This window comes from Arvicanthis niloticus, chromosome 8, assembly GCF_011762505.2.
Source record: "Arvicanthis niloticus isolate mArvNil1 chromosome 8, mArvNil1.pat.X, whole genome shotgun sequence".
NCBI classification, from domain to species: Eukaryota; Metazoa; Chordata; class Mammalia; order Rodentia; family Muridae; genus Arvicanthis; species Arvicanthis niloticus.
Genome location: NC_047665.1, coordinates 39,735,703 through 39,759,849, shown reverse-complemented (window position 1 = coordinate 39,759,849; position 24,147 = coordinate 39,735,703). Strand labels below are relative to the sequence as shown.

The window sequence follows — 24,147 nt, the reverse complement described above, 5'->3', positions numbered from 1 at the left end:
CTTTCTTTGTCTTTCCTCTCTGCCTCCTAGCACATCCTTGGTTGTCCCAAGAAATCAGTTTTCCCTTTGTTTTTTGGTCCCAAATTTTTACCTTAACTGTTTTCAGGTTTCCCATGTCATGTTCACCACTCTCTCTGACCTACAATCCTACCACTCTTTCCTTAAAACTCCATACAGTGCATGAACACAGCGGGCTAATGCTGCCTCAGACTTCTTACCCCTGTTTGTCCTCTCCATGAGTTGCTAGTTTTTCATAAATCCACAGGGCTTGCCCCCTTAATCTTTAATGTTCAGAAAGATCTAAGGTGGTTATCATTTTTTTCAAAAGGTACAATGATCTGGGACGTGGTGCAGTTGGTAGAATGTTTGCCTAGTGTGTATGGCTCCCTGGGTTTAATCTCCAGTACCAAATTATCCAGGTATGCTGATTCAAGACTGGGACACCTGTAGTCACATCATTCAAGAGGTGGAGGTGAGGAACAGAAGTTCCGTCATCTACAGTGACACATAGCAACTTGGAGGGCAGCTGGGATACAGGAGAAAAAAAAAATAATTGCCAAAGGTAATTATCTTTATTGCTTTTAGCTTGATGTTTTATTCCTTTCAAGGCACTGAGAGAGAATTTAGATCTTTAAAAATTATGTGTATGAGTTCTTGGCCTATTTGTTTATATAGATGCACTATGTTTGTACCTAGTGTTCAAGGTCAAAAGCGGATGTGAGATCCCCTAGAACTAGAGTTACAGGAAATGGTGAGCCACCATGTAGGTGAAGGAAGTTTGGCTCTTCTCAAAGCACAACAAGCATTATAAACTGCTGAGCCGTCCCTTTAGTATGAGGAGTATGAGAATTATTATACATATTTTCGTGTATATATAGTTTGCTGTCCCTCTAACTAGAAAGTCAGCTCCAGTCAAGTTGGGATTCTTCTTTCTTCTTTTGCTAAACACTAAACTCCACCAAACATGTACATTGTAATTATTTGTGACAACAATCCTTCAATTAATTTGGCTAGGTTTTCTTTAAAACTATATCAAAGATTTGATGACTTCTCGACTTCAGGGCTCTCATTTCTGATTACCGTTTCCCTGGCTTGTCTAAGAAGCCTCTTAAAGGTTTTCCTCTTTCTGCTACATTGTCATTTCCACTTAGCAAACAGGAGATTCCATTAAATATGAGACCAGCCATTCCCTCCATGGTTCAGGACACACTCCTGATTGCCCATCTTACTCAAAGTGAAATATAGAGCATTTAAAGTGGCCTTTGAAATTGCACATAAACTAACCACTGTTACCTTCACAGTTTCATACCAAGCCCCTTGTTCTTGGGCTCATTGCTCCAGCCACACTGAATTGCTTTGTATTTCACAGGTTTGTCAGCTAAGTCCTTTTCAAGCTTTCTACCCCCAAGTGTTGGTAAGGTTTTGTTTTGTTTTGTTTTTTTCTTCAGCATTGCAGATCGAGTCCAGGGTCCTGAACAGAAACACTTGCACACACACACACACACACACACACACACACACACACACACACACACACACAAAACAGAGAACATGGTAGAAAATATGATGCTTCACTAAGAGTGGGTTCTAGTCTAATGCAGCATCATAAAAACTAGCTTAAACCTGCTTTTAGAAGCACTTAGTGAAAAGTGTGCTCTTATGATGCAATAGTTTACTTTTATAAGGATAAAATAATTTTATACTTACAGTAAAGAGGAAGCATAACTTTCAAGACAACCTTACAGAAGAATGTACAGCATACTTTTTATTTCCATGGAACTGAATCAAGGACTAAGATGGAGGGATATACACTAGAAATCAACAAATGCTGGGAAAAGAACTTGAAGATGAAATGAGGACAGAATGTAGGGAACTTTTTACTACAATCTGTTGACTGGAGTCAGTACCAGTACTGCATCACACAGTTCCAGGACCAGAACTAAGAAAGTGGGACTGAAAAGGGACCACATGCAGAGTCAGCATTAGGTAAGTTCCTGGAGGTAGTTACATACAAACCAGATATATTTCTTAGAAATATACAGAGAGAAGACTTGATCATTACTTATGAATCTGTCTGCAATATCGACATTCTCAAAATACAAAAAAAAAAAAAAAAAAAAAAAAATCACTGAGATTCAGATTACAGTAGAGCAGATTGTAATTTCACAAAACCTTTACCTCAACCAAGTCTCCCTCACCGTCCTACGGCCACTGTCTCTCAGACAATGGTAGCTGTCCCTTTTTCAGACTTCAATGCCTCCTGCAAATAAGACTGGCTTAAGCTACTTAAGTGACAGCAGGACGAAACAACCAAGTACTCTGCAAGTCTGTCTGCACTTTATTTTTATACCATAAGTCTACAAAAATCTTTTTCATTTTGTTTCAAACGGAAGAAATATATAGCTTTCAGAAACAATCCCAGAGGTTGGGGGCAAGCAGGGAAAGGGGGCAGAGGACGATAGGACATGAATGGAGAAACGAAGACTGGGCCAGACATTTAGATATTCTGATTACTTTAACAAGGTCATCTTCAAAAAGTGGAGCAGTTTAGATTCATAAAGGCTAGCGAACAGGTTAGAGGGGACCAGGATCAGAGGCTGTCCGGCGTTCTCCAGGCACTGAAGGAGTTGGGGAGAGGGTTGGATGGGTCACGATATCTTCAGAAATTAGCTTGGCTGACTCTACACACACACTGACTCTACACACACACACACACACACACACACACACACACACACACACACACACACACACACTCTCTCTCTCTCTCTCGCGCGCGCGCGCGCGCGCGCGCGCGCGTGCAAGGAAGCTGCCAAGTTGGAGTGTTTGGTTTTAAAATTCCTGGTGGGGGCAGGAAATTCCTGAAAGCAGTACATTAAAACAACAACAGCAACAGCAACAACAAACAGTGGAAATGAGGAAGGAGAGAAGGAGACGGATAAGGTTTTAAACATTTAAATATTCTGAAGGTTGTAGCTGTGAACTACGAAAAGGAGGCAACAAGTGACTGTTTTTCCTGTTGTTCTGCTCCGCGGGTGGGACTTCACCTGGAGGTTCTTCCTGATACTCTTCAGGCTTCGGAGACCTCACAAAATCGTGGGAGAAGGCGGAGGGCGGCTGTTAGGGCACTGGTGCAGAGCCATTGTCAGAGGTAGGTATTTGGTCTGCAACTGGTCACTCTTCTCGCTTTCCCCAGTGCACTGACTTGATCTTTGGTAAACTGCTAGTTTATCAAGATTCCTCGACGGGGACATCAGAGTCACCTCTTCTCCGCGGCTCGAGGCCACGACATCCAGCTACTGCCTGCATACTTTTCCTTTGTGTATGCTACTGGATATGTTCCTTTGTTTATGACTGGGTTCCATGATGCCTTCTTTCTTTGGTGCGATGGTAAAGAGCAAATGGTAGAAGCTTAGCTCATGTTTTCTTAACGTCCGTTTCTGTGAGTTTTGATGAGAGGTTTGTCTGTCCCTGACTAGTTGCTATTTTGATAGCCCTCCACTTTCGGTTGGTGTGATAGTTATCATTTATTTCCTACCGCTCACGTAAGCACAAACACACATGCACAACACAGACGGGCAAGAAGAATTTCTTCACCCTTTAAAAAATATCAGCAGTTATTATTCAAGGAAAAGCAGTTATTGTTCGAGCTTAGAATAAAAATAAGTTTATTTTTTATGAAAAGTGTGTATGAAAACTACAGGGTAAAATGATTAAGCTCAGATTTGCATCGTTTAATTTTGTTTCTACTGGAACAGCCTCCGAGAAGAGCCTCCGAGCCTCGGAGCGCTTAGTCAGGGTACGCCGCTGCACCCTCTCAAAAAATAGATACCTAAACAAAAAACAAAGCAAAACAAAAGATAGAAAACAAAACAAGGGCTGGAGAGATGGCTCAGCTGTTAAGAGCGCTCTGCCAGAGGTCCTGGGTTCAATTCCCAGCAACCACATGGTGGTGGCTCACAACCATCTGTAATGGGATCCGATGCCCTCTTCTGGTGTGTCTGAAGACAGCTACAGTGTACTCATGTAAATAATAATAAATAAATAATATTTTAAAAAACCAAGCAAACAAACAAACAAACGGTACGTCTTGGGAGTCAAGCGTGGTCACTCCCGCCCGTAATCCTAGCATTTTAGGAAACTGAGGTTGGCGCTCACTTAAGGCTCCGCTGGACTGGAGAATGAATGCCAGGCCAGACTGATTTAGAGTTTGTAAAACATCACGTGTTTCCGCCCGGTTTCGAACCGAGGACCTTTCGCGTGTTAGGCGAATGTGATAACCACTACACTACGGAAACACCGCTGCTTTCTACCTTTCTTTTCCAAGCTAGTTAAAACTAGACCCTACTATTTATATACTTTTGATTCTTAAATTTAAAAGCTTAAATTAAAGCCCAAAGGCCAACTGTGAAACAGGTAAAGCCTCTCCTCTATACAGCTGTAATTCCTTCTACATGAACTCCAGGTAGAGAAACTCAGGTCTACTCCTGGTAAATTTTACTTAATGGAACCTCCTTGTGCATTGTATGCCCCGTTCTCGGTTTGAGTGAGCGTATCTCACCTTCCCATCCTTAGGCTAAAACACCAGACTGGGTTTTCATTCCAACATTTTCAGAAACTGCTCAGGGAGATGCTTTCTTGACTATCGACACAAAAGACCAAGGTATTGTTTGCAAAGAGGATGTAAGAGGCTTGGGTGTATTTGAGAAGGCTCAAGTCAGAACAGGAAAACTTTATTCAGTACGAGCAATAATAACCAATGAACAAAGAGCTGTGCTCTGATAATAAATATGCGTATATTACGGCATCATTTGGTCACATCTTTGTTCTCCAGTGTTGGACAATTACACAGTAAAGCAGAGCTAAACCTAACTATAATGACAAATTGAACAGAGCCTTTGTTCTATCTTTGCGCCACATTCCTATTACTGAGCTTTGAGAGATCTTGATATATTCTCCAGTGCGTCTCAGCCATCAGGTACATGCTTTGCAAACACCTCTTCTAATTATAAAACATGCCTGTCTGCCATTCATAGAAGGCCCAATTCATCAGATTTTTTTTTTTGAATCATGTTAATCTATGTTAGAGAGGTTTTTCTTCTTTTTCTATTTTCAGCAAGAATGTGAAAATTTCTCTGAGTAGGTGATACTATGAACCCTATAATTTCTTTCTGCTCCACACCGTGTGTTTGTGTGTGTGTGTGTGTGTGGTGTGTAGGTTGGTTCGGTGTTGGCACAGAACACACCCAGACACCGAAATTCTCAGCACAAAAGTATCTTTATTACTCTGGAGGGACAATGGGGGTGGGAAGCAGCTGCCCCTGAGTCAGATTAAGATACTAGCAGGTGTTTCTGCCAGGATAGTTTTTACCGAGAAAAAGGGAGGTCTGAGTTGATAAGTCCTCATTGGGCATGTTAGCCAATGTCACCAAATAATGAATTTTGACTGCTGGACCTTGGTATTTAGTCTCAGGAATGGGTCACTAGACAAATAAAGGAATAGACGTTGGGGGCTAGCTTTAGGAATATCTTCTAAGGGTTTAGCGAGGGAGAGGGAGGGAGAGAGAAAAGGCAAAACCTGGTAGCACCATGTTTGCCATGCTCCGGCCTGTTAGAGAGCCCTTCACTTAGTCAGCAAGTCATTATAATTATAAAATACAGAGTTGTGTCTCCCTGGAAAGCTGTCCTGTCCGCTCTTCTGGGGAGCTCATCTTTATTTTCCGAGTGTGGGTGAAATCACATGTTCATACGTTTAGGTCCCATTTCTGCCTGGATGCCTTTTTTTTAGATTTCAGAGTATATTGGTTACTAGAATACCTAAGCTCATATATGGTTCAAGAAACTAACTATGCATCACTCAATTATCTGCACTCTTTAAGTTAGGACGCACTCCAGGTTTTAACGCAGCCCTGCGTGTACGCGCAGAGGATAAAGAAGCACAGGAAAAATTTCCCAGTTTCAAGTTCAGTTGGCCTGGTCATTTTGCCTGATTTACAGGCACCTTAACTTGAAGAAAACAGACATGGAGAGAGAGGCGATGAGCGAGCCACCCCGAAATAGCCAAAGTACCTTGAGGAGGCCAGAATAGCTGCATTCAGCGACACTATGCACAAACTACACTCGCTGTGGAATCCGTGGATTAGCGGTGATTCTTCTCCACGAGAAAGGAGAGAAAATCCGAGGTGATCCAAAGCTTTTCTCTCTTTTCACGCCATCTACTACCTCAAATTGACGTAGTCTGGGCGCGGCGTAACGACGAAGCTTGAAACTCAAGCTATCCGACATGGATAAGATATGGAGAATAGGGTGCATATCGCAATTTAATTTTAATTTAATTTAGTCTGTGTTCCTTTCCGGTTTCGCCTTGACGTCCTTTTCAAACACTTCTTCCCTTCTCCACATCTCAAGCCTCACGTCCTGGAAAACTTTAGAAGGTAGATCCACCTGCTCAGACACTGCCCCAAATCTGCACTTCCCGGTCTTCCTATACTCTCTTAGTTTTATCTGGGCTATGTCTAGGATCGCTTTCAAATATGAATGTTTCTCAGCCCGCTTTCTCGAGTCAGTCTCCGTCCCTACTTGCACCAGTCCGGGAGGTGCTCAGGGACTGATGTATGGCCCACTGCGGAGTCCGGCCCAGGGCGGGGACGGGTGGTTGGGAATGAGCCAATAAAATATTGATCAATTTTGAATTTTTTCCTCTGCTACTATGATTTTCAAAATAAAGTTCAGCCTTTTAAACTGTTCGATTCAATGGTTATTTGTGTACCTGTATTACAACACCGTCGTTGTTTCCTGACTTCAAAATTATTTTTCTCCATCACTCCAGGTTCGGTGGTCTGGACAATTCATTTCAATAATAGTATGGAGTATGTACCTTTTGTATTGACTTCTTTTCCTCAACACAGTGCTTTCCAGTTTCACCCATTTGGTGATGTTTCAGGGCTTTTCAAGACTTAAATCTGTTTCTCTTACGGATCTGAATACTTGAACGGAAATTCCTGCTTGTATTATTAAAAATAAATGAGGCCGAGCCAGCCAGGAGTCGAACCTAGAATCTTCTGATCCGTAGTCAGACGCGTTATCCATTGCGCCACTGGCCCGCCATAGTGGGGGAAGTGCACTCTGTATCATTAGCTGCAACCTTAAATTAATTATAGCCCTACGCTCAAGCTAAGTAAATTCAACGAATGTTTGATTTGCATACTTTACATCACTTGTGTTACAGAAGCTCGTCTTTACAACTTTGCGATTTCCATTGTTAACATACGCAGTTGGTTCCTCTGACATAAAGCCAGCCCTGTTGACAAAATGAAAAAGTAAAACAAAACCCTCTCTTTCCTCCTCTTCCTTCTTCCCGCATCTCCTCCTTTTACTTTTAGATGTTTAGAAACAGTATCATTCCGTATCCCTGACTGGCAATTCTTCTGCCTCGGCCTCCTGGAGTTCTGAAATTACATGTGTGCATCACAAAGTTAAGTATTTAACGTTTTACAATCTCAATTCATGCAGCAGTTTAGAAGTTCAGCGTGCAGTTGAAAATTAAGCTGAGCCACATGTGGTGGCACAAGCCCTTAGATCCCTGAATTCCTGACTTACCTAGAGAGTTGTCTTTAAAATATAAAAGAAACTTTGGCTGAATATTACCTATGTGTTCAATGTGAGCGAAAACACTTAAAGATGTACCTGTAAGAAGAGACAAAGGTTTTCTGGTGCAGCTGGGAGTCGTCAGCCTTTTTGCTGAACGCGGCGCAGCGCTACTGTGTAGCGTGCAAATCGTTGTGTATCGTCCCTTTAACTCATTTCCACCTGCCTGGCATATCAGATGAGCTCCGTAATTCTACTCGGTTTTGGATCCCAACAGCTTTTTTGTCTTTGGTTTCGATTTTCTTGTTTCTTTTTTCTAAATACCACAGAACTGTAACTATTTAAAGTAACCATTTGCTCCCCTCCCCTCCCCTCCCCTCCCCTCCCCTCCCCTCCCCTCCCCTCCCCTCCCCTCCCCTCCCCTCCCCTCCCCTCCCCTCCCCTCCCCTCCCCTCCCCTCCCCTCCCCTCCCCTCCCCTCCCCTCCCCTCCCCTCCCCTCCCCTCCCCTCCCCTCCCCTCGCCTATCTTCTCCTCTTTTTTCTTTCGTTTTTGTTTTATTTTTTAAATGGAAGGTTTAAAAAAAAAAAAAAAAAGTGAGCGCAGGAATAAAACATAACCTTACTTGGTAGAGTTTGTGAATTAACAAAGTGACCTGATTTCTAGGAACAGGTGATTGCAAAGCAATGACCTAAAGCGCCTATACGCTGTGAGCAGGATTTGAACCTGCGCGGGAAGAACCCATTGGATTTCGAGTCCAACGCCTTAACCACTCGGCCATCACAGCTAGCCCAAACATGCATTCTGTTAAGTCATTTGTATATTAAACAAACAATTTAAAAAAGATTCTCTGGAAGCAAAATACATACTCTGAAGGCACTGGAACTATAATTTCATCAATGCCAGACACGCCCATCTATTAGGAAGTTTCCTTTCGACAATACACAAAGACAATCGCTTCATCAAACCATAATCAGATCTCTTCCCCAAGTCCTATGCAAGTTGACCTGTAGGCTTTTTAAAGGGAGAACAATATTCCAGCAAACCAGAATCTCTGGTTTTAGTCTTCTCTGTCCCACTTTGGGCTTTTATAGATTACCGAGTTTTTCTTCATAGATGTGTTAGGGAATAGAGTTTGTGTTAGTTGTATGTTCATTTACAATCTTAAATAAGATTGCTTTCCCCACACGACTCGAGAAGCTCTGCTTGCGAGGGAGACAATTTGTTAAATTTTATCCATACTCAAAATTTATGTGCCTCTGAGGCAGTATTTCTACAGATGTGCAAGATATATTTGCATACGTGAGTGGTTTTGCTGGGGTCAAGCTCATTCTCTTCTGAACATGCAGGATTGAGAAAATCAACAGCAATATGTGTTTTTAAAAATAATTCTCTTGTTAGTGTTAAATAATTTAGAATAATTTAACCTGGTCCTTTTTTGGCAACACACACACACACACACACACACACTCACACCGAAATATGCATATTTAAGAGTTAGCTGTAGTTACACACCTCTAACTCTAGCATTTGAGAGGTGCAGGCGGGAAGAGCATAAATTTTAGGCAATTCTCCATTACATAGTAAGTTGGAGGCCAACATGGGCTACATGAGACCTTGTCTCAAAAAAAGAAAAGAGAAAATGAGAATATGAGATGTGTGTGTGTGTGTGCATATCTATCTTTAATATGAAATCAAAGTTGAGACCAAAGTGTTTTGAGTATTACCATAAGAGTATATACATTTATTTACATTGGAGATCAGACATATATTTTTATAAAATATCACTCCAAGAGCTGGGCATGATGGCATACACCTTTAATCCCAGCCCTTGAGAGGCCATGGTAAGCAGATTTCTGAGTTTGAGGACAGCCTGGTCTACACAGAGAGTTCTAGGACAGCCAGTAGTATGTGCAAAGAAACTGTCTGGAAAAAAAAAATTTTTCAAGAATACATAATTAAGAAACCGTTGAGACAAGATGGTTCCTTCAATGACTTTGAAGATTTTGTGAGATTAAAATGGTAAACTGCAGCCAGTGCCCCTTTGAGCATTAATTAGGATCTGTTGCATGCTATCATTATTAAAGAGTTTGTCCTTTATTAAGTGCTGAGTTATTGGGGGTAAATTCTTGCTGGGAGGAATTGTTTGGCTATTACAGTATAATCAACTTGAGATGTCTAGCAGGATGCTACAAACTGGAAGGCTTGCATAGCAACATGCATTTTCCCAGAATTCTGGAGGCTAGAAGTCCAAAACCAAAGCGTTGCCAGGGTCAGGATTTGATAAGGCATCTCTTCCTGCTTTCTTCCTATGTTCTTGTGAGATCTTTCCTCTGTATATACACGGAGGGAGGTCTCTGGTGGCTTTTACTTGGTCTCCTAAGGACACATGCTGCACTAGATTACAGCCTCACTTTGAGACCTTATTTAACTTTAATTACCATCTAAAATGTCCCCTCTCAATGCCATCATGCTGGAATGAATGTGTGCCTCAAAGGAAGGACTCTCCAGGAAGACACAATCAACCCATTAGAAGACCCAGTGTGTCTTTGGTAATCTAGTGCCTGAATTTGGTCCTATCACTCTGACTTCTACTTGTCTCAGTGGTTGCAGGATTTACTCTGATGTCTCATAAGAAAAAAATTGTCCCTGTAGAGCACATAAGGGCACCAGAGCTGTGTGCATGAGTATTTCTTACAACAATGATGCAAGGTCCTCTGGTGAAGCTCACCATTCTCAAGAAGGTCCTAGATCTGATATAAATCTCTTTTTGGCCTTTAAACTTCCTCAGCCTGTAAGTATTTTTGCTCTACAGAGATATTTCATTTCATTATGTTAAGTCATTCTAACTGTGGCTCATGCATTAATCAACCAGGAATCTCAGAACCATTCCCCTTTCCCTTGAGCTGTAGCACTGCATCAACTGAGTTTGATCAGATGCAATGTCCATAACCCTTCTCCATTGATCCCATACCCTTAAAGTCCATTCTCTTTCAGATTTGTCAGATTTCTATTAGCACACATTGGCAAATTTAGCTTGGCATGGTGGCCTGAATCTCAGTACCAAAACAAGTAAGAAAGCAAGAAAGGAAGGAAGGAAGGAAGGAAGGAAGGAAGGGAGGGAGGGAGGGAGGGAGGGAGGGAGAGAGAGAGAGAGAGAGAGAGAGAGAGAGAGAGAGAGAGAGAGAGAGACAGACTTTAAGGATTGGTAGTCCCAAAGAAACAGGCAAGCCATGTTAGGTTTGATGAAGACAGGCTAATTATTTGGATAAGAATATATGATCATGTGATAATAAACTGGGGCAGAGTGGGCCCGGTTTATTATTAAGGTTCGATTAAGAGTTGTACAGATTATTTTCTGTGTTCTTGAGTCCTTCTCTTTGAGTAATAAAACAGAAATATGACACTATCGTGATTTTACAAAGAACTCATAAGAGGACACATGTCTCTTTGAGGGCAAAGGCCATGCCTTTCTGTATCTTAATTCTGTTGTGGATGGTGGCATTCTTTCAAGGTTTCGTTTGTATCTGAATTTTTCAGAAAACTGGCACAAGTGAGTTTGTCGAATTGATTGCTTGCAAAGGAAATAATGCTTATAGTCACAAGCAGGGCAGAGGGCCTCTGACCCTCTCCTGGGCTCAGAGTGTGCACTTCAGATTCCCTAAGAGTCATTTTCTGTCACCAAGAATGAGCATTCAGGTGCGTTGAGCCTACAAAAGTTAGCATGCGGAGTCTGGAAATCCTTTTGTGCAGAATGTGTCCTTAGCTTTGCTTGCTCGCTCAGAGTTTGAAGAAGAGGGTAGTTGGATAGAGTCTTTGCTTGGCTATTATTTATAAACGAGAGAGAGGAGAGAGAGAGAGAGAGAGAGAGAGAGAGAGAGAGAGAGAGAGAGAGAGAGGAGGGAGAGAGAGAGAGAGAGAGAGAGAGAGAGAGAGAGAGAGAGAGAGAGAGAGAGAGAGAGAGAGAGAGAGAGAGAGATTGAGAATATCTTACTGTTTATTAATGCAATTCTCGACTGGCCGGTAATGAAAACCTAAACCCACGGTAGGAAGAAGCTTTCTCACTTACACATGGGTGTGACCACCAGAGGCAGCCGGTATCGCGTTGTTTCCGTAGTGTAGTGGTTATCACGTTCGCCTCACACGCGAAAGGTCCCCGGTTCGAAACCGGGCGGAAACAACCAAGCTTACTTTTTTTCTTTTTTCCCCTAAATCAAATTGAATCAAATTTTGTTTAGATCATGAAAATACATTCCTCAATGGCCAGTGTTCTGAGACTTGCTCTCCAATCTGTTCAGCATAGTGCCTCCTACGGCTGAAGAAGCGTCTATCCGCGATTTTCTGGGTCGACGGTTTTGCACCTGGACCAAGGTGCATTACAGGCCTAGTCAGCTTGTGGGAGTTGGGAGGTGGACGAGTGGTCTTGGAGTGAAGGTGGGGCTGAATACCAGGCCCAAAGTAACACAACCACACAGCACCAAATACAATTACAGAATCTTAACACTTACTAGTTTTTTTAACTTACAAAAAAGGCATTTATTTAAAATTATTCTATTTGGTAATCAGTTACATAAATGCTATCTTTTAACCCAAACAGGACTACTAGTATAAAAGTGACATAGTAATTAATATAGAACTAATTGAACATAGGAGGCTATAGAAAATTTGCACCTGGATCAAGGTGCAAAGTAGAAGTGTTACAAGCCAATATTCCTGTCTTCTTCTGGTTAAGAATTAATTAATTAATTTGTAGGCAGAGTCTCACTATGTAGCCTTGGATGACGTAGAACTCACTATGTAGAACTCACTTGGTACTCACAGACATCCAACTACCTCTGCCGCTGGAATATTGGGATTAAAGATGTACACCTTTATACCCCAGGGGTTTTGCTTGTCTTTTCCTTCCCTTCCTTCCTCCCTCCCTTCCTTTTTAAAAAAAAGAGATATTTCACATTGTAGCTTGGGATTCCCTGGAACTTTCTATGTTGCCCAGTCCATCCTAAAAAACAGAGAAATTCTCTGTTTCAGCCTTCTGAGTGCTGGAATTCAAGATGTGAATCACTATGACCTGCTAAGAAATCATTTTACTTTTATTAAAATTTTGTAGATTATATTATTCTTAAGACACATAGCACTTTATCTAAATAAATGCTAACATACAATAGAACAATTAACCTGGTGATTGTATTTAATACAAGAAATACTGACATTTGTCTCATGATGTAGTAAAAGCAGTTTTTTTTTCTTTCTTTTTTTTTTTTTTTTACCAGCTCTTTTCTTTTCACATAATAATTTCTCTCAAGTTGCATTCAGGCATTACAACAATTCCCCTCTTCCCCCCCCCCCCCCGATTTTTTTTCCCCCTGGGGAATCAAATCCACAGCCTTAGCCATGTTAGAGAAACATCCTCCTCAGGCTATACATCCTTAGCCTCACGGTAAGCACACTTGGCTCTGCCCTTCCCAAACCTACATCATCCTGATTCGTGTTACCCATTGGTGGAAATGACATGAACTCCTACAAGACTTGAATCTTAAGGGTCGTGACCTTGTCTAAAATCCATCTGCAGAACAAAACCATGAACAATGCTGTGCTTGTTAATTTTATGTATCATCTTAATTGGGTTGTGATGTTCAGATACTTAGTCAAACATCATATTAGATGCTTCTGCGTGGGTGGTTTTTGGATGGGGCACATTTAAATTGGTGGACCTTTAGTAACATAGACAACAGCAGATGTGAATATCAGCGGGGATTCTGGGCAGCTGGGTCCTTTCAGCAACTGTCTTTGCACTGAAATGAAACAGCTGCTTGAGTCTATAACCTGCCAGCACCCTTCATCGGAATTTGGATTTGACGAGTCTTGATTAAAATACTATTGAATGACAGTGTTAAAACCGTGGTGAGAAAGACAGGAGCCATTGAAAGAGTGCCTTAATCTGAGAGAGATTGGGCTCAACCCCATTGGCCAGCGGGAATGTAGTGAGGAGCAGCATCAAGTTAATGGGGCTAGTGGACAGAGCGTGGGGCCAGTGGACAGAGCGTGGGGCCAGTGGACAGAGCGTGGGGCCAGTGGACAGAGCGTGGGGCCAATGGACAGAGCGTGGGGCCAGTGGACAGAGAGTGGGGCTAGTGGACAGAGTGTGGGGCCAGTGGACAGAGCGTGGGGCCAGTGGACAGAGAGTGGGGCTAGTGGACAGAGTGTGGGGCTAGTGGACAGAGCGTGGGGCTAGTGGACAGTATGGGGTCATGGGTGAACACCATAGTCAAGGTATTTCTCACCAAACTGGCTTCATATGCATCTTGATGGTGACAAGCCAGGGAGAGCCAAAATTGTGCAGGGAGGGTGGGAGATTAAAACACTGTAGACGATTTTGAGGTAATCAATTTTAGGACATCCACATTTTCTCTTGATGAATTGACTTTATAGACTTCTTTACTGGAAATGCATTTTACAAGGAAATACACAAATGGGCCAGGAGAAAGATTCAGGGGTTTGGTTACAGTGCGACCAAAGAATCTTTGCCAGACTCCACAACCATGTTCCTTAAAACAAAAGTCTGGGTATGTGCACGTTTCATTGTTCTGTTTCTCTAGAAAAGTCTAACCAAATCACTATTATTTTAAATAATTCAGCTCCTTAAAAATACACACAGAGTAGCCATGTCAACAGCATCTGTGATAACGATGAAGCAAGATCAGAAGTATTCTTTGGACACATTGCCAGTTCAAAACCAGCCTAGGATACAGGAGACTTTCAAAAAATCAAAAGCCAAACCAGAACAAATCTAAAAATTCAAAGCAAACACAACTCAAACTCCAACAATAAAAACTCCAAACTACCCATCCAAACAAATAAAAACAAAAAGTTTACACGTTTCATTTAGGAAGTGGGTGAGGAAACACCAGTCCCTTAGGATCTCCAGTTAATGTGATTAAAATACCTTTATACCCCTGATAAATTATACAATTGAAAATTTTGTATTCACACAGTTTGAAAAATGAGTACCATCTGACAATAAAGTCGCAGAACGCGCCTGAGAAGTGCCTCTCGATGCATCACCAAAGTCACCGTGAATCTGAGGTAGGTGTTGGGCCCTTTCTCAAGCTTCTACAGAAGGCAGACGATGTCAAAACAGAGATTCCATCGCCTTGGGTTCGTTGGCTATTGGATGGCTACAGGCCTGCGTTTGGGCAGTGGCCAGAACAAATATCACATTACTTGGGCGCCACCGTGCGTCCTTATGAAATACTGCAGCTATCGGCCAATTTACACCAACTGAATCTCAAGTCGTGGGCGCAACCGTGAAGGTGCGGCGCCGGGCCACCAGCCACCAGACCCCGCGACGGGCGGGGAAGCGAGCGAACCCCGGGCTCCAACGCGACAGCTCTCGGAGATTTTCCAGATCAGAATTTGCAGTCTGAGAAATTCTATTTCCCGTGGAGAAGCAGAGTTATGTTCATGCAGTGACCAAGGGTGGTTGCTTGTCCTTTGTATTTGTCTGTGTTTTAAAATAACAGCAATAAAAAAATCTTGTATTTTATAAAAAGGTAAAGGCAGTAGTTACATACCATTAAGTATACCTAACACGGACGCCTTTTCATCGGCTGGCCGGTTAGCTCAGTTGGTTAGAGCGTGGTGCTAATAACGCCAAGGTCGCGGGTTCGATCCCCGTACGGGCCAGTGAGAAGTGTTTTCTTATGTTGACTAAATTACCACTATCCCGTCCCGTATCCTAAAATCCAGCCCAGAATAGTCACATGGGGACCTTTTTTTTTGGTTAGGCTTTGAGGAGTTACTGGCGTATAAGTGACCAATCCTCTGAGGGAACCTCGAAAACAAAACTATAGACAAAAAACACTTTCAGCATAACTATTTCCTTGCTATCAAAAGTAAAAATGAATCCTACTCCAAAACAAATGGCATGGCTAATTCTTTATTAGGCGTTGGTAGTCAAAGTCATCATTTGACTGAAAATGTTTGCTGGCACAGGCTAAGGGACTGCAGCTTGAATTTCCATGACAACTTGAAATATCACTTTATTACAAGATAATTCTCGTACACCGCAATATACTCGGCCTTTCAAACTCTCAGCAAAACCTTTGCTATTTACCAAGTCTTCATTTTCCCTTTTCTCTCACACGCTCCTCATTAGCCTTCTAGGAACTTCTCTATAGTCAGCAGAGCTCAATTCAGAGTCTCCAAGAGAACAACTCAGTAAACTGGTATACAGTTTAGAGTGCGCCGAAGCACTCTAAACACATTTAGAGACGGTAAATTGTTGGAAATACGAAAAGAACGATGACTAGAGGCCCTGCTGGGACTCGAACCCAGGATCTCCTGTTTACTAGACAGGCGCTTTGACCAGCTAAGCCACAAGGCCTCTTTCAGGACCTTGCTTAATTCTATGGTGTATATATAAGACTTATGCGAAATACAGCATTTCCCTGTGTTTACTTTACTTTGCACCAAAGAAAAATACTTGTATTGTTTCCAACTTCATATAAAAATATACATTCCAGCATTTAAGAAATATTTTCTTAAATGTAAGGTTTAAAATTGATTTCAAATCGAAATGTCTGAAAATTTAATTTCATGGTTACTTGCGCCCCCTAGCGGAAATATTGGATATTCAGTACATTTTAACAATTTCTTCATTTTCTTTTGTTCACGAAAGTTCTCCATTGGGCTTCAGTTCATCTTTTCCAGGTATTGGAGATAAAACAAAAAACAAAACAACAAAAATCTACTTTACTATAGAGTCTGCATTTTACTAAGAGATTAAAAGGCAAGTTTTAAAAAGCTAACTACTAGCCAAACAAAAGCAAATAAAGCAAAACCCTTAACAAAACAGGAGATAACAGAAATGGTCTCTTGCTAGACTGCCAACTTACTGTACCTGAAAAACCTCATTGTTCCATTCTCTCTGCTCACTTGTTCTTTCTTTCTTTCTTTCTTTCTTTCTTTCTTTCTTTCTTTCTTTCTCTTTCTTTGAGATAAGGTCTTGATGAGTAGTCTTGACTAGCCTGCAACTTAGTATGTAGCCAGGCTGGCCTCAAATTTAGATATCTGGGACTAAGTACTGGGACTAAAGGTGTGGGCCACTTTAACCGGCTCTCCTCTAATCTGCCAGAAGCAGGTTGATGAGGACTTCTGTAGGTGAGTACTGCAGTGTTCTCCCACTTGGTCTGTTCTGACATCTTTCTGGTCCCCCAGACACACCACAGTCTTTCAGACATATCCTGGCCTTGCCAAAAGGTCTTTGTGCTGATATCGGAAGCTCTCTACACCTCCCACAGTCTTGTTTGGTGCTTTGCCCCATGGTGGTAAAACAGACTAACTCCCTGTCATCCAGATTATAAACTAAATGGATGATAAGGAGACATAGAGAAGTGGGGTGCAATGTGACGACCCCTTCAGAATGCCATCAGAGTGTCTAATTTGGACATGGTGACGGAGTATCAGAGCAGACACAGACTTCTCATTGCAGGTTGTTAGCTGATGTGGATGTCTATTTGAGGTGTGTAGAAAAGTGGAGGCAAACTTAATAGAGAGGCAGCTTAGCATAGAAGTCCAGCCCCATCAATGTGTCTCATCCTATGACAAACCAGATAGCATCCCCTTTGTCCCCACATCCTGCTGTGCTCTTGCTCTCTCTCTCTCTTCTTTTTCTCTTTCTCTTTCTTTTTCTTTTTCTGACAGGATTTTTCTGTGTAACAGCTGCTGGCTGTCTTGGAAGTTGATTTGTAGACCAGGCTGTTCTGGAACTCACAGAGATCAGCTTGCCTCTGCCTCTTGACTGATAGAATCAACGTGTGCAGCCAGTGTGTGTGTGTGTGTGTGTGTGTGTGTGTGTGTGTGTGTAATTTTAGCTTTAAGAACCATCGGCATTCCCTTGTGCACACCTAAATCATTTCTAATAGCTTCCTAAGATCCTCCCATGGGTGCTCGGCATGCCCTGCTCCTCGTCTGTCCCAGGGGTGAAGCTAAAGCTTGTTCCCACTGTCTCCCAGCTCCTGTCCGATGTGCTCCTGTGAGGGTATCTTACTGTGATAATTGGAAACAGGTTGATTAACTTACCCAGTTTGTTTTTAAACAGCTTACATTTCCAGCAGAACTTTGTACTGTTCATTCCTGTCAACTCTTAAATTCAGCCCTCTACTTTGAACTGTTTAGAGCAATGTATATAGTGTGTATAGTGACAAATAGTACATAGACTGAAGAAGCTCATATATATATATGTATATATACAAATATATGCATATATACATATATATACACAGACACATATATATGTATATATACATATATGTATATATACGTATACACACACACACACACACACACACACACACACACATATATATATATAAAGATTTTGGTCATGTACTTATATGTTAGACAATTTCTTTTCTGTAGTGCTGAGGACTAGACTCAGGGTCTCATGTATGCAAGGCAAGCACTCTATCATCTGAACCACGTTCCCAGTCATTTGGTTTATGTCTTATGTCTTTATTGCTGTGAAGAGACACCATGACCATGGCAACTCTTATAAAGGGGTTGGCTTACATTTCAGAAGGTTAGTCCATTATCATCATGGCAGGAAGCACAGCAGCATGTAGGCCAACCTGGTGCTGGAGAAAGAGCTGAGAGTTCTACATCTTGATCCCAAGGGAGCAGCAGAAGGACATTGCTATACTAGTCCTATCTTGAGCAAAAGAGACCTCAAAGCTTGCCCCCAGTCATATACTTCCTCCAACAAGGCCACACCTCCCAACAGTGCCACTCCCTATGGGCCAAGCATTCAAAAACACAAGTCTATGGGGGCTGTTCCTATCCAAACCACCACAGCTTGCATCTTACACATGAAGGTTCCTTATTGTTTGTCTATGTTCTTTGTGAGGCTGACTCAGGTTTTCATGACAAGGCACAGGAGGTGTTGCTTACATGTTTTAGTTTAGTGGATTTCGGATTTGGTTATGTTGTGTGCTTGCTACTACTCTGCTGACTTTGTCAACAATGAACTGATCATCAGATCCTTGGCTTTGTGAAGATCAGATTTATTTTCTCTTCCTCTTAGTTGTACCTTTGAAGTTATTGTAGCAGGGTAAAGGTTTCTCTATCTTGTCTCAGGGAACACGACACCATCATTGGTTTCTACCCTCTTCCTTGAAAAGTTCCCCAGGAAAGCACCCAAACCTGTTCTGGAGACTCAGGGCCCAAATGCCCCAGCCCACTGCATGTGCCTGGCTCTTGTTAAACTGCTTACTTGTTTCCGTGTGTAACTGCCAAGCAGGATGTAGTTGTTTTTGTGTGTGTTGTCTTTAAAGATCCCTGGACTATGCATTCAGGACTGCTCTGTGAGAAGTGTTTCTTTCTGGACAGTTGCTGGCTGTCTTCATACAGACTCTCAGTTTGAACTTTGGTCAGGCTGAGTGATCTCTGGGTTTTTATGCCATAATTCCATATAAAAGGACTTTTTTTTTCCTATTGTGAGTTAAAAAAATGTTATCTTCAAAAAAGAATGTCTAGGTTTTAATTTTTAGGACATTGAGCCATATAGATAAATGCCTTAGTTTCTTTTTATATTAAAAAGAAAACCAGTTGGGGGCGGGGGGGGAGAAAACCAGCACCATAGGTTTTTCCCTTTTATTTCTTCAATACTGGGGATTGCACCTAGGGCCTCATTCCTGCTAGGTAAGTCTTTAGAACAATTTAAAAAAAAAAAATGGTAAAATACTAACTTGATCCACCCTGGGGCAAGTGACACAGTCACATTCGTAGTGACTTTTTAGAGACCTGTTAGGTAACATCTCTTCACAAACTGACATGTATTTCCATACCTGACCTATGTAACCTAAGCACATACTTTGTTCTATCATATGGTGCTCACTGAGCATCAGAGCACCAAGCTGTGTCCCTGTGGAAGGAGGATCAACTGGATAACATGTTACAGACCTACAGTACACACACACACACACACACTCACACACACACACACTCACAGGACTGGTCCTTTCAGGTCCGGTGGGACAATAAGATTAGCTTACAAAATTACTGTCTTATATTCCAATGCTGTCAGTCACTGACCTGCTACCTGTGGAAACTCTTCTCTAACCTTAGAGTCCTCTTTCCTCAAGTCCATAAATGTACAGGATTTCCTTTGTCTCTTGGGCTGCTGTTGGACCTCCTTTTCCAGCTTCTCATTGTGAGTGGCTGGTGTTATTAAGAGACAAGATATCCCTTGAAGTAAGTCCTCAGCAGAAGACATCCCTTGAAGTCCTTCTAGCAGTGACACCCCCTCCCCAGGTCACACCAACTGCTTAAAATTTTGTGGCCTCTCAGGTCAATAATATCGAACCTGGAATCTTCGTTATTTCAACAGACTAATAATTAGGCTCTATTATAAAAATGAACTGCAGAGCACATGTATTCTTTACGCTGCTCATTCACCTGGCTCTGTAAGCTTTACTGTTGTGTCAAACTGAGGACTTTATCCCCGTTGTTACCAGATAGGCTCCTATCCCCAAGTTTCTGCTACTTTGAGCAGTAAGATTTGTGGGGATTAAAAAAAAAAATGAAGTAACTTTAAAATTATCATTCACTTCTGGCTGGCAGGTGGTCATGAACACACATACATGCACACTTACACACATGTACACACACACACACACACACACACACACACACACACGACTGGTACTTTGGTACTTTCAGGTCCATATTCACATAAAACCAGGTAGCAAGATGAGCACATGAAAAAGAAAGAGGAATGGAACTGATGTGAATACTGTTGGAAATTAGATAACAAAGTCAAGAGACTAGTGAAAACAAATTAGCTTTTAATATGCGATTAATTCTGCATGAAGGGACACAGCACAGAGAAAAGACAAAAATTAGCTTATGTGCTGCTCTGGAGCAAGACAGGGGTTTTAAAAGTACCCTGAGCAGGAGAGGCTCCTGTCTAGGACTTGTTCTCTTCCCAAACTCCCTCCTCTAGGTTTAGGACTCAGAGCTTTATCTGATGAATAATCTGGGACTTAGACTGCCCCCTTCTCTGCGCACTGTCATGTAGAAGATCACCTGTAGCTTCCTCTCCAAGTCTCAGAATCCTGAGACACAGGCTGTAAAGCTGATGACCATGTAGGTCATTCTTTCGCCCCAAGAACTGGGTAGGGGAAATTAAATAAAATCATCAAATAAAATAAGAAATCAAATAAAAATACAAAGTCTGAAAATGGTCTTTGTATGCACACATATCATCTCTAACAACCCGTACCTCTCATGAGAGATGAGGGGCTGCGTTCTCTGACTGATGTGTTACTGAGGACACGGCACTGGGGAAGTCTGACTCAGAGGGGCTACATGTCCTCTGCCACTTTAATTTATTATTATTATTTATATTTCATTAGAATCATCTCATTTACTTACAATCATGCTAATTACATGTGGTCTGTTTCTAATTTTAATTACTTTTAGTTTGAATATTTTAAATTTTTATTGTATTAAAACCTATGATTTAATTATTTAATATTTATGTATATATTTATTCTGGTGGTATCATGGCTGCAATCTATGCCAGGCAGGCTCCCCTCCCCTGAGCCATGATACCTGTCCCTCTTGCTCAGACTTTCAGTTCAGTCCTTGCACTTTGGCTATGCCTGCAGGAAGTTTTAGAGCTGACATTTGAGTTTTCATTTGTAGTGTACCTGGTACATTTTATGCTAAACTATTTTATGTCTTTTCAATTTGTTTTTGATCACATAACACCTTCGATGAAGTTGTCTTTGTATACCTCTGTCTAAACTTCTTTAACTTGCTTGGGATATCTACCGCCTGACAACTCACACCTTTGTTTCCCCAGCTGGAAGCAATTTCCATGTGGATAGATTTCCTAGGCTACATTATCCAGAGCTGCCCTCAAATGATGTGAACCACACGTGGTCAAGAGTTAAACAACGTAAGACTTGGAAAGACTTTTAAAAGCTGAAATTTAGTAAACACTATGTTCTGCTGCAGTGAGAAAAAAAAAAAAAAGTGAAATCCCATCCATTATCTGTCAAAGGTTAACTAGACCTGCCAACTCTGTGATAGACTATGCCAACTTGGAATGGTCGAAATCCCAGAGGCAGACAAGCTTGTTCTACAGTGCGTTTCAGTAAGATCTTGTCTTAAAAACAAAGAGTACTTTATGGAAAAAAAGATCAAAAACCAGATGGATTCCTAGTGTCAAAAACCTGAATGCCTAAGTCTCTCACAGACAGAGCATGTTTACACTGGGCTGCAGCTTATTCACTTACTTTTAAGTAATCCAGCTATTGTGCCTTAAATTGGATGAACTAAAATCTTGTGTATTTTCAAAAGTGGGATCTTAAGTTTGCGTGTACCAGCTTCTTTTTGGACTATTTGAGTGGCTCTGAAAAGAGCCTTTGGGAGGTATTGTAACCTGCTTCACTTGGCCTTGTGGTGGCTGCTCTCGGTCTTCTTGGGCAGCAGCACGGCCTGGATGTTGGGCAGGACGCCGCCCTGCGCGATGGTCACGCGGCCCAACAGCTTGTTGAGCTCCTCGTCGTTGCGGATGGCCAGCTGCAGGTGGCGCGGGATGATGCGCGTCTTCTTGTTGTCGCGGGCCGCGTTGCCGGCCAGCTCCAGGATCTCGGCCGTCAGGTACTCCAGCACGGCCGCCAGGTACACCGGGGCGCCGGCGCCCACGCGCTCCGAGTAGTTGCCCTTGCGGAGCAGCCGGTGCACGCGGCCCACGGGGAACTGCAGGCCGGCCCGGGAGGAGCGGGTCTTGGCCTTGGCACGAGCCTTGCCACCCTGTTTGCCGCGTCCAGACATAATAAACTTACCCCTTCTTACGTAAGGACTGCCTTGGGAATTAAAAAACAACAAAAAACGGAAGCGCAACGCGCCCTCGCTTGGCTTTTATAGTCAAGCGAGGGCGCGAAAACGGAGAACCGTCATTGGTTAGCATTCTGAATTTATTTTAACGAATGAAAACGAGGTTTTGGGATTTGTCAATTTTTATTGGGTAAAAGCAGACTCAGCCTTTTCTCTGAGTACCCACTACGAAGACACAGAGTACTTCACTTTATTTGCATACGAAGCCCTAGATAAAGAGTACCCGAGCTCTTAGTGCCTCGTTTTCCTCCTGGGTGTTTCGTCTGTCTGGTTCTACGCCATGCCTGAGCCTGCCAAGTCCGCTCCGGCCCCGAAGAAGGGTTCCAAGAAGGCCGTGACCAAGGCGCAGAAGAAGGACGGCAAGAAGCGCAAGCGCAGCCGCAAGGAGAGCTACTCGGTGTACGTGTACAAGGTGCTGAAGCAAGTGCACCCGGACACCGGCATCTCGTCCAAGGCCATGGGCATCATGAACTCGTTCGTGAACGACATCTTCGAGCGGATCGCGGGCGAGGCGTCGCGCCTGGCGCATTACAACAAGCGCTCGACCATCACGTCCCGGGAGATCCAGACGGCCGTGCGCCTGCTGCTGCCCGGGGAGCTGGCCAAGCACGCCGTGTCCGAGGGCACCAAGGCCGTCACCAAGTACACAAGCGCCAAGTAAACTTCTTAGCAGGGAACATCTAGCACCAAAAGGCTCTTTTAAGAGCCACTAAACAACCAGTTTTAGAGCTGCACACTTGAATACGTCCGAGTAGGGCTTAGAACTTTCACAGATTCCCGCGGTAGGTGAAGTGTTTAATACACCAGGATAATGCAAGGAGTTTGTCTCGGTCATGTTGGCCCAGTTGTTCTAAGCAACAATGAACTTTGGGCAAAGATGGTATTAACTTGAAGTTATATTGTATCTTGGCCTAGTTTATTCAAAATTAGAGACCAGAGGGGACGATGTAAATTCAGCTGGGAAAATGCTTGGCATACTTGAACCCCGAGCTTAATCCCTCCCCATCACAGCATAAACTTGGTTTGGTGCAACACATCTTTAATGCTTGTGTTCTGGTAAGTAGAGGGATTAGATTTTCAAAAAGAGCAAGAGTGGGGGTAATTGGAGAACGGATGTATCACACTAAAGGGGGGATGGTGTAGGTGAGCTTTCCTAGTGTTTCCCAACAAGTATGATTTTTCCCTCATCTGTGTCTTTTAACCACAGCAAAGTCTTTATAACCCTTAAGCAGGTATCAGTTAGCTGATGGGAGAAACCACCAGTGCGGTGGTTTCTCCGCCTGTTTCAATTTCAGGAGACACTTAAGAGAAATAATATTTGCATGTTTCTTTAGTAAGTATTGTAGGTTTCTACTATCCAGGGTCTTGTTTTTGAGACAGGCTCTTGGTATGTAGCCTTGGCTGATCTGGGACTCATTATGTAACAAACTCTGGGCTCCTGCCTCCTCAGCTATTTGAGATTCTGGATCATAAACCTGTGTCACCCGTCCAGCATCTGATATATATATATATATATATATATATATATATATATATATATATATATATATATATATATATATTTAGAATGATGATGGATTCTACCTTCAGGTTTATTTTATTAGTCTTGAATTAAGCTTTTTAACTCCTGAACTCTCAGTAGAATGGCTAACTCAGAG

The 24,147-nt window shown here is 42.4% G+C and overlaps 3 protein-coding genes and 6 non-coding genes across 9 annotated transcripts in view; 4 read left to right on the top strand and 5 right to left on the bottom strand.

Moving 5' to 3' along the window:
• The first annotated feature begins 421 nt into the window (after positions 1 to 421).
• LOC143443166 (uncharacterized) overlaps positions 422 to 24,147 on the top strand; it is a 34,483-nt gene continuing 10,757 nt past the window's right edge. The window contains exons 1-3 of the mRNA XM_076938800.1: positions 422 to 500; positions 2,944 to 3,151; positions 14,578 to 14,668. Of these exons, the coding sequence (XP_076794915.1) occupies positions 422 to 500; positions 2,944 to 3,151; positions 14,578 to 14,668 (378 nt within the window). The remainder of the gene's footprint in view (positions 501 to 2,943; positions 3,152 to 14,577; positions 14,669 to 24,147) is intronic.
• On the bottom strand, positions 4,226 to 4,298 carry Trnav-aac (transfer RNA valine (anticodon AAC)). Its single transcript has one exon. It is a non-coding gene; the product is annotated as a tRNA-Val (tRNA).
• Trnar-acg (transfer RNA arginine (anticodon ACG)) lies at positions 7,031 to 7,103 on the bottom strand. Its single transcript has one exon. It is a non-coding gene; the product is annotated as a tRNA-Arg (tRNA).
• Positions 8,291 to 8,372, bottom strand: Trnas-cga (transfer RNA serine (anticodon CGA)). The gene has a single exon. It is a non-coding gene; the product is annotated as a tRNA-Ser (tRNA).
• Positions 11,693 to 11,765, top strand: Trnav-cac (transfer RNA valine (anticodon CAC)). The gene has a single exon. It is a non-coding gene; the product is annotated as a tRNA-Val (tRNA).
• On the top strand, positions 15,195 to 15,268 carry Trnai-aau (transfer RNA isoleucine (anticodon AAU)). Its single transcript has one exon. It is a non-coding gene; the product is annotated as a tRNA-Ile (tRNA).
• On the bottom strand, positions 15,895 to 15,968 carry Trnat-agu (transfer RNA threonine (anticodon AGU)). Its single transcript has one exon. It is a non-coding gene; the product is annotated as a tRNA-Thr (tRNA).
• On the bottom strand, positions 22,037 to 22,456 carry LOC117713724 (histone H2A type 1-H-like). The gene has a single exon (XM_034510190.2). It carries the CDS (start codon positions 22,424 to 22,426, stop codon positions 22,037 to 22,039), a length of 390 nt encoding a protein of 129 aa, XP_034366081.1. The 5' UTR covers positions 22,427 to 22,456.
• Positions 22,754 to 23,193, top strand: H2bc12 (H2B clustered histone 12). Its single transcript, XM_034510315.2, has one exon. It carries the CDS (start codon positions 22,770 to 22,772, stop codon positions 23,148 to 23,150), a length of 381 nt encoding a protein of 126 aa, XP_034366206.1. The 5' UTR covers positions 22,754 to 22,769; the 3' UTR covers positions 23,151 to 23,193.

Excerpts from the sequence above, each read along its gene's own strand:
- LOC117713724 (XM_034510190.2), bottom strand. The coding sequence starts at position 22,426 with ATGTCTGGACGCGGCAAACAGGGTGGCAAGGCTCGTGCCAAGGCCAAG.
- H2bc12 (XM_034510315.2), top strand. The coding sequence starts at position 22,770 with ATGCCTGAGCCTGCCAAGTCCGCTCCGGCCCCGAAGAAGGGTTCCAAG.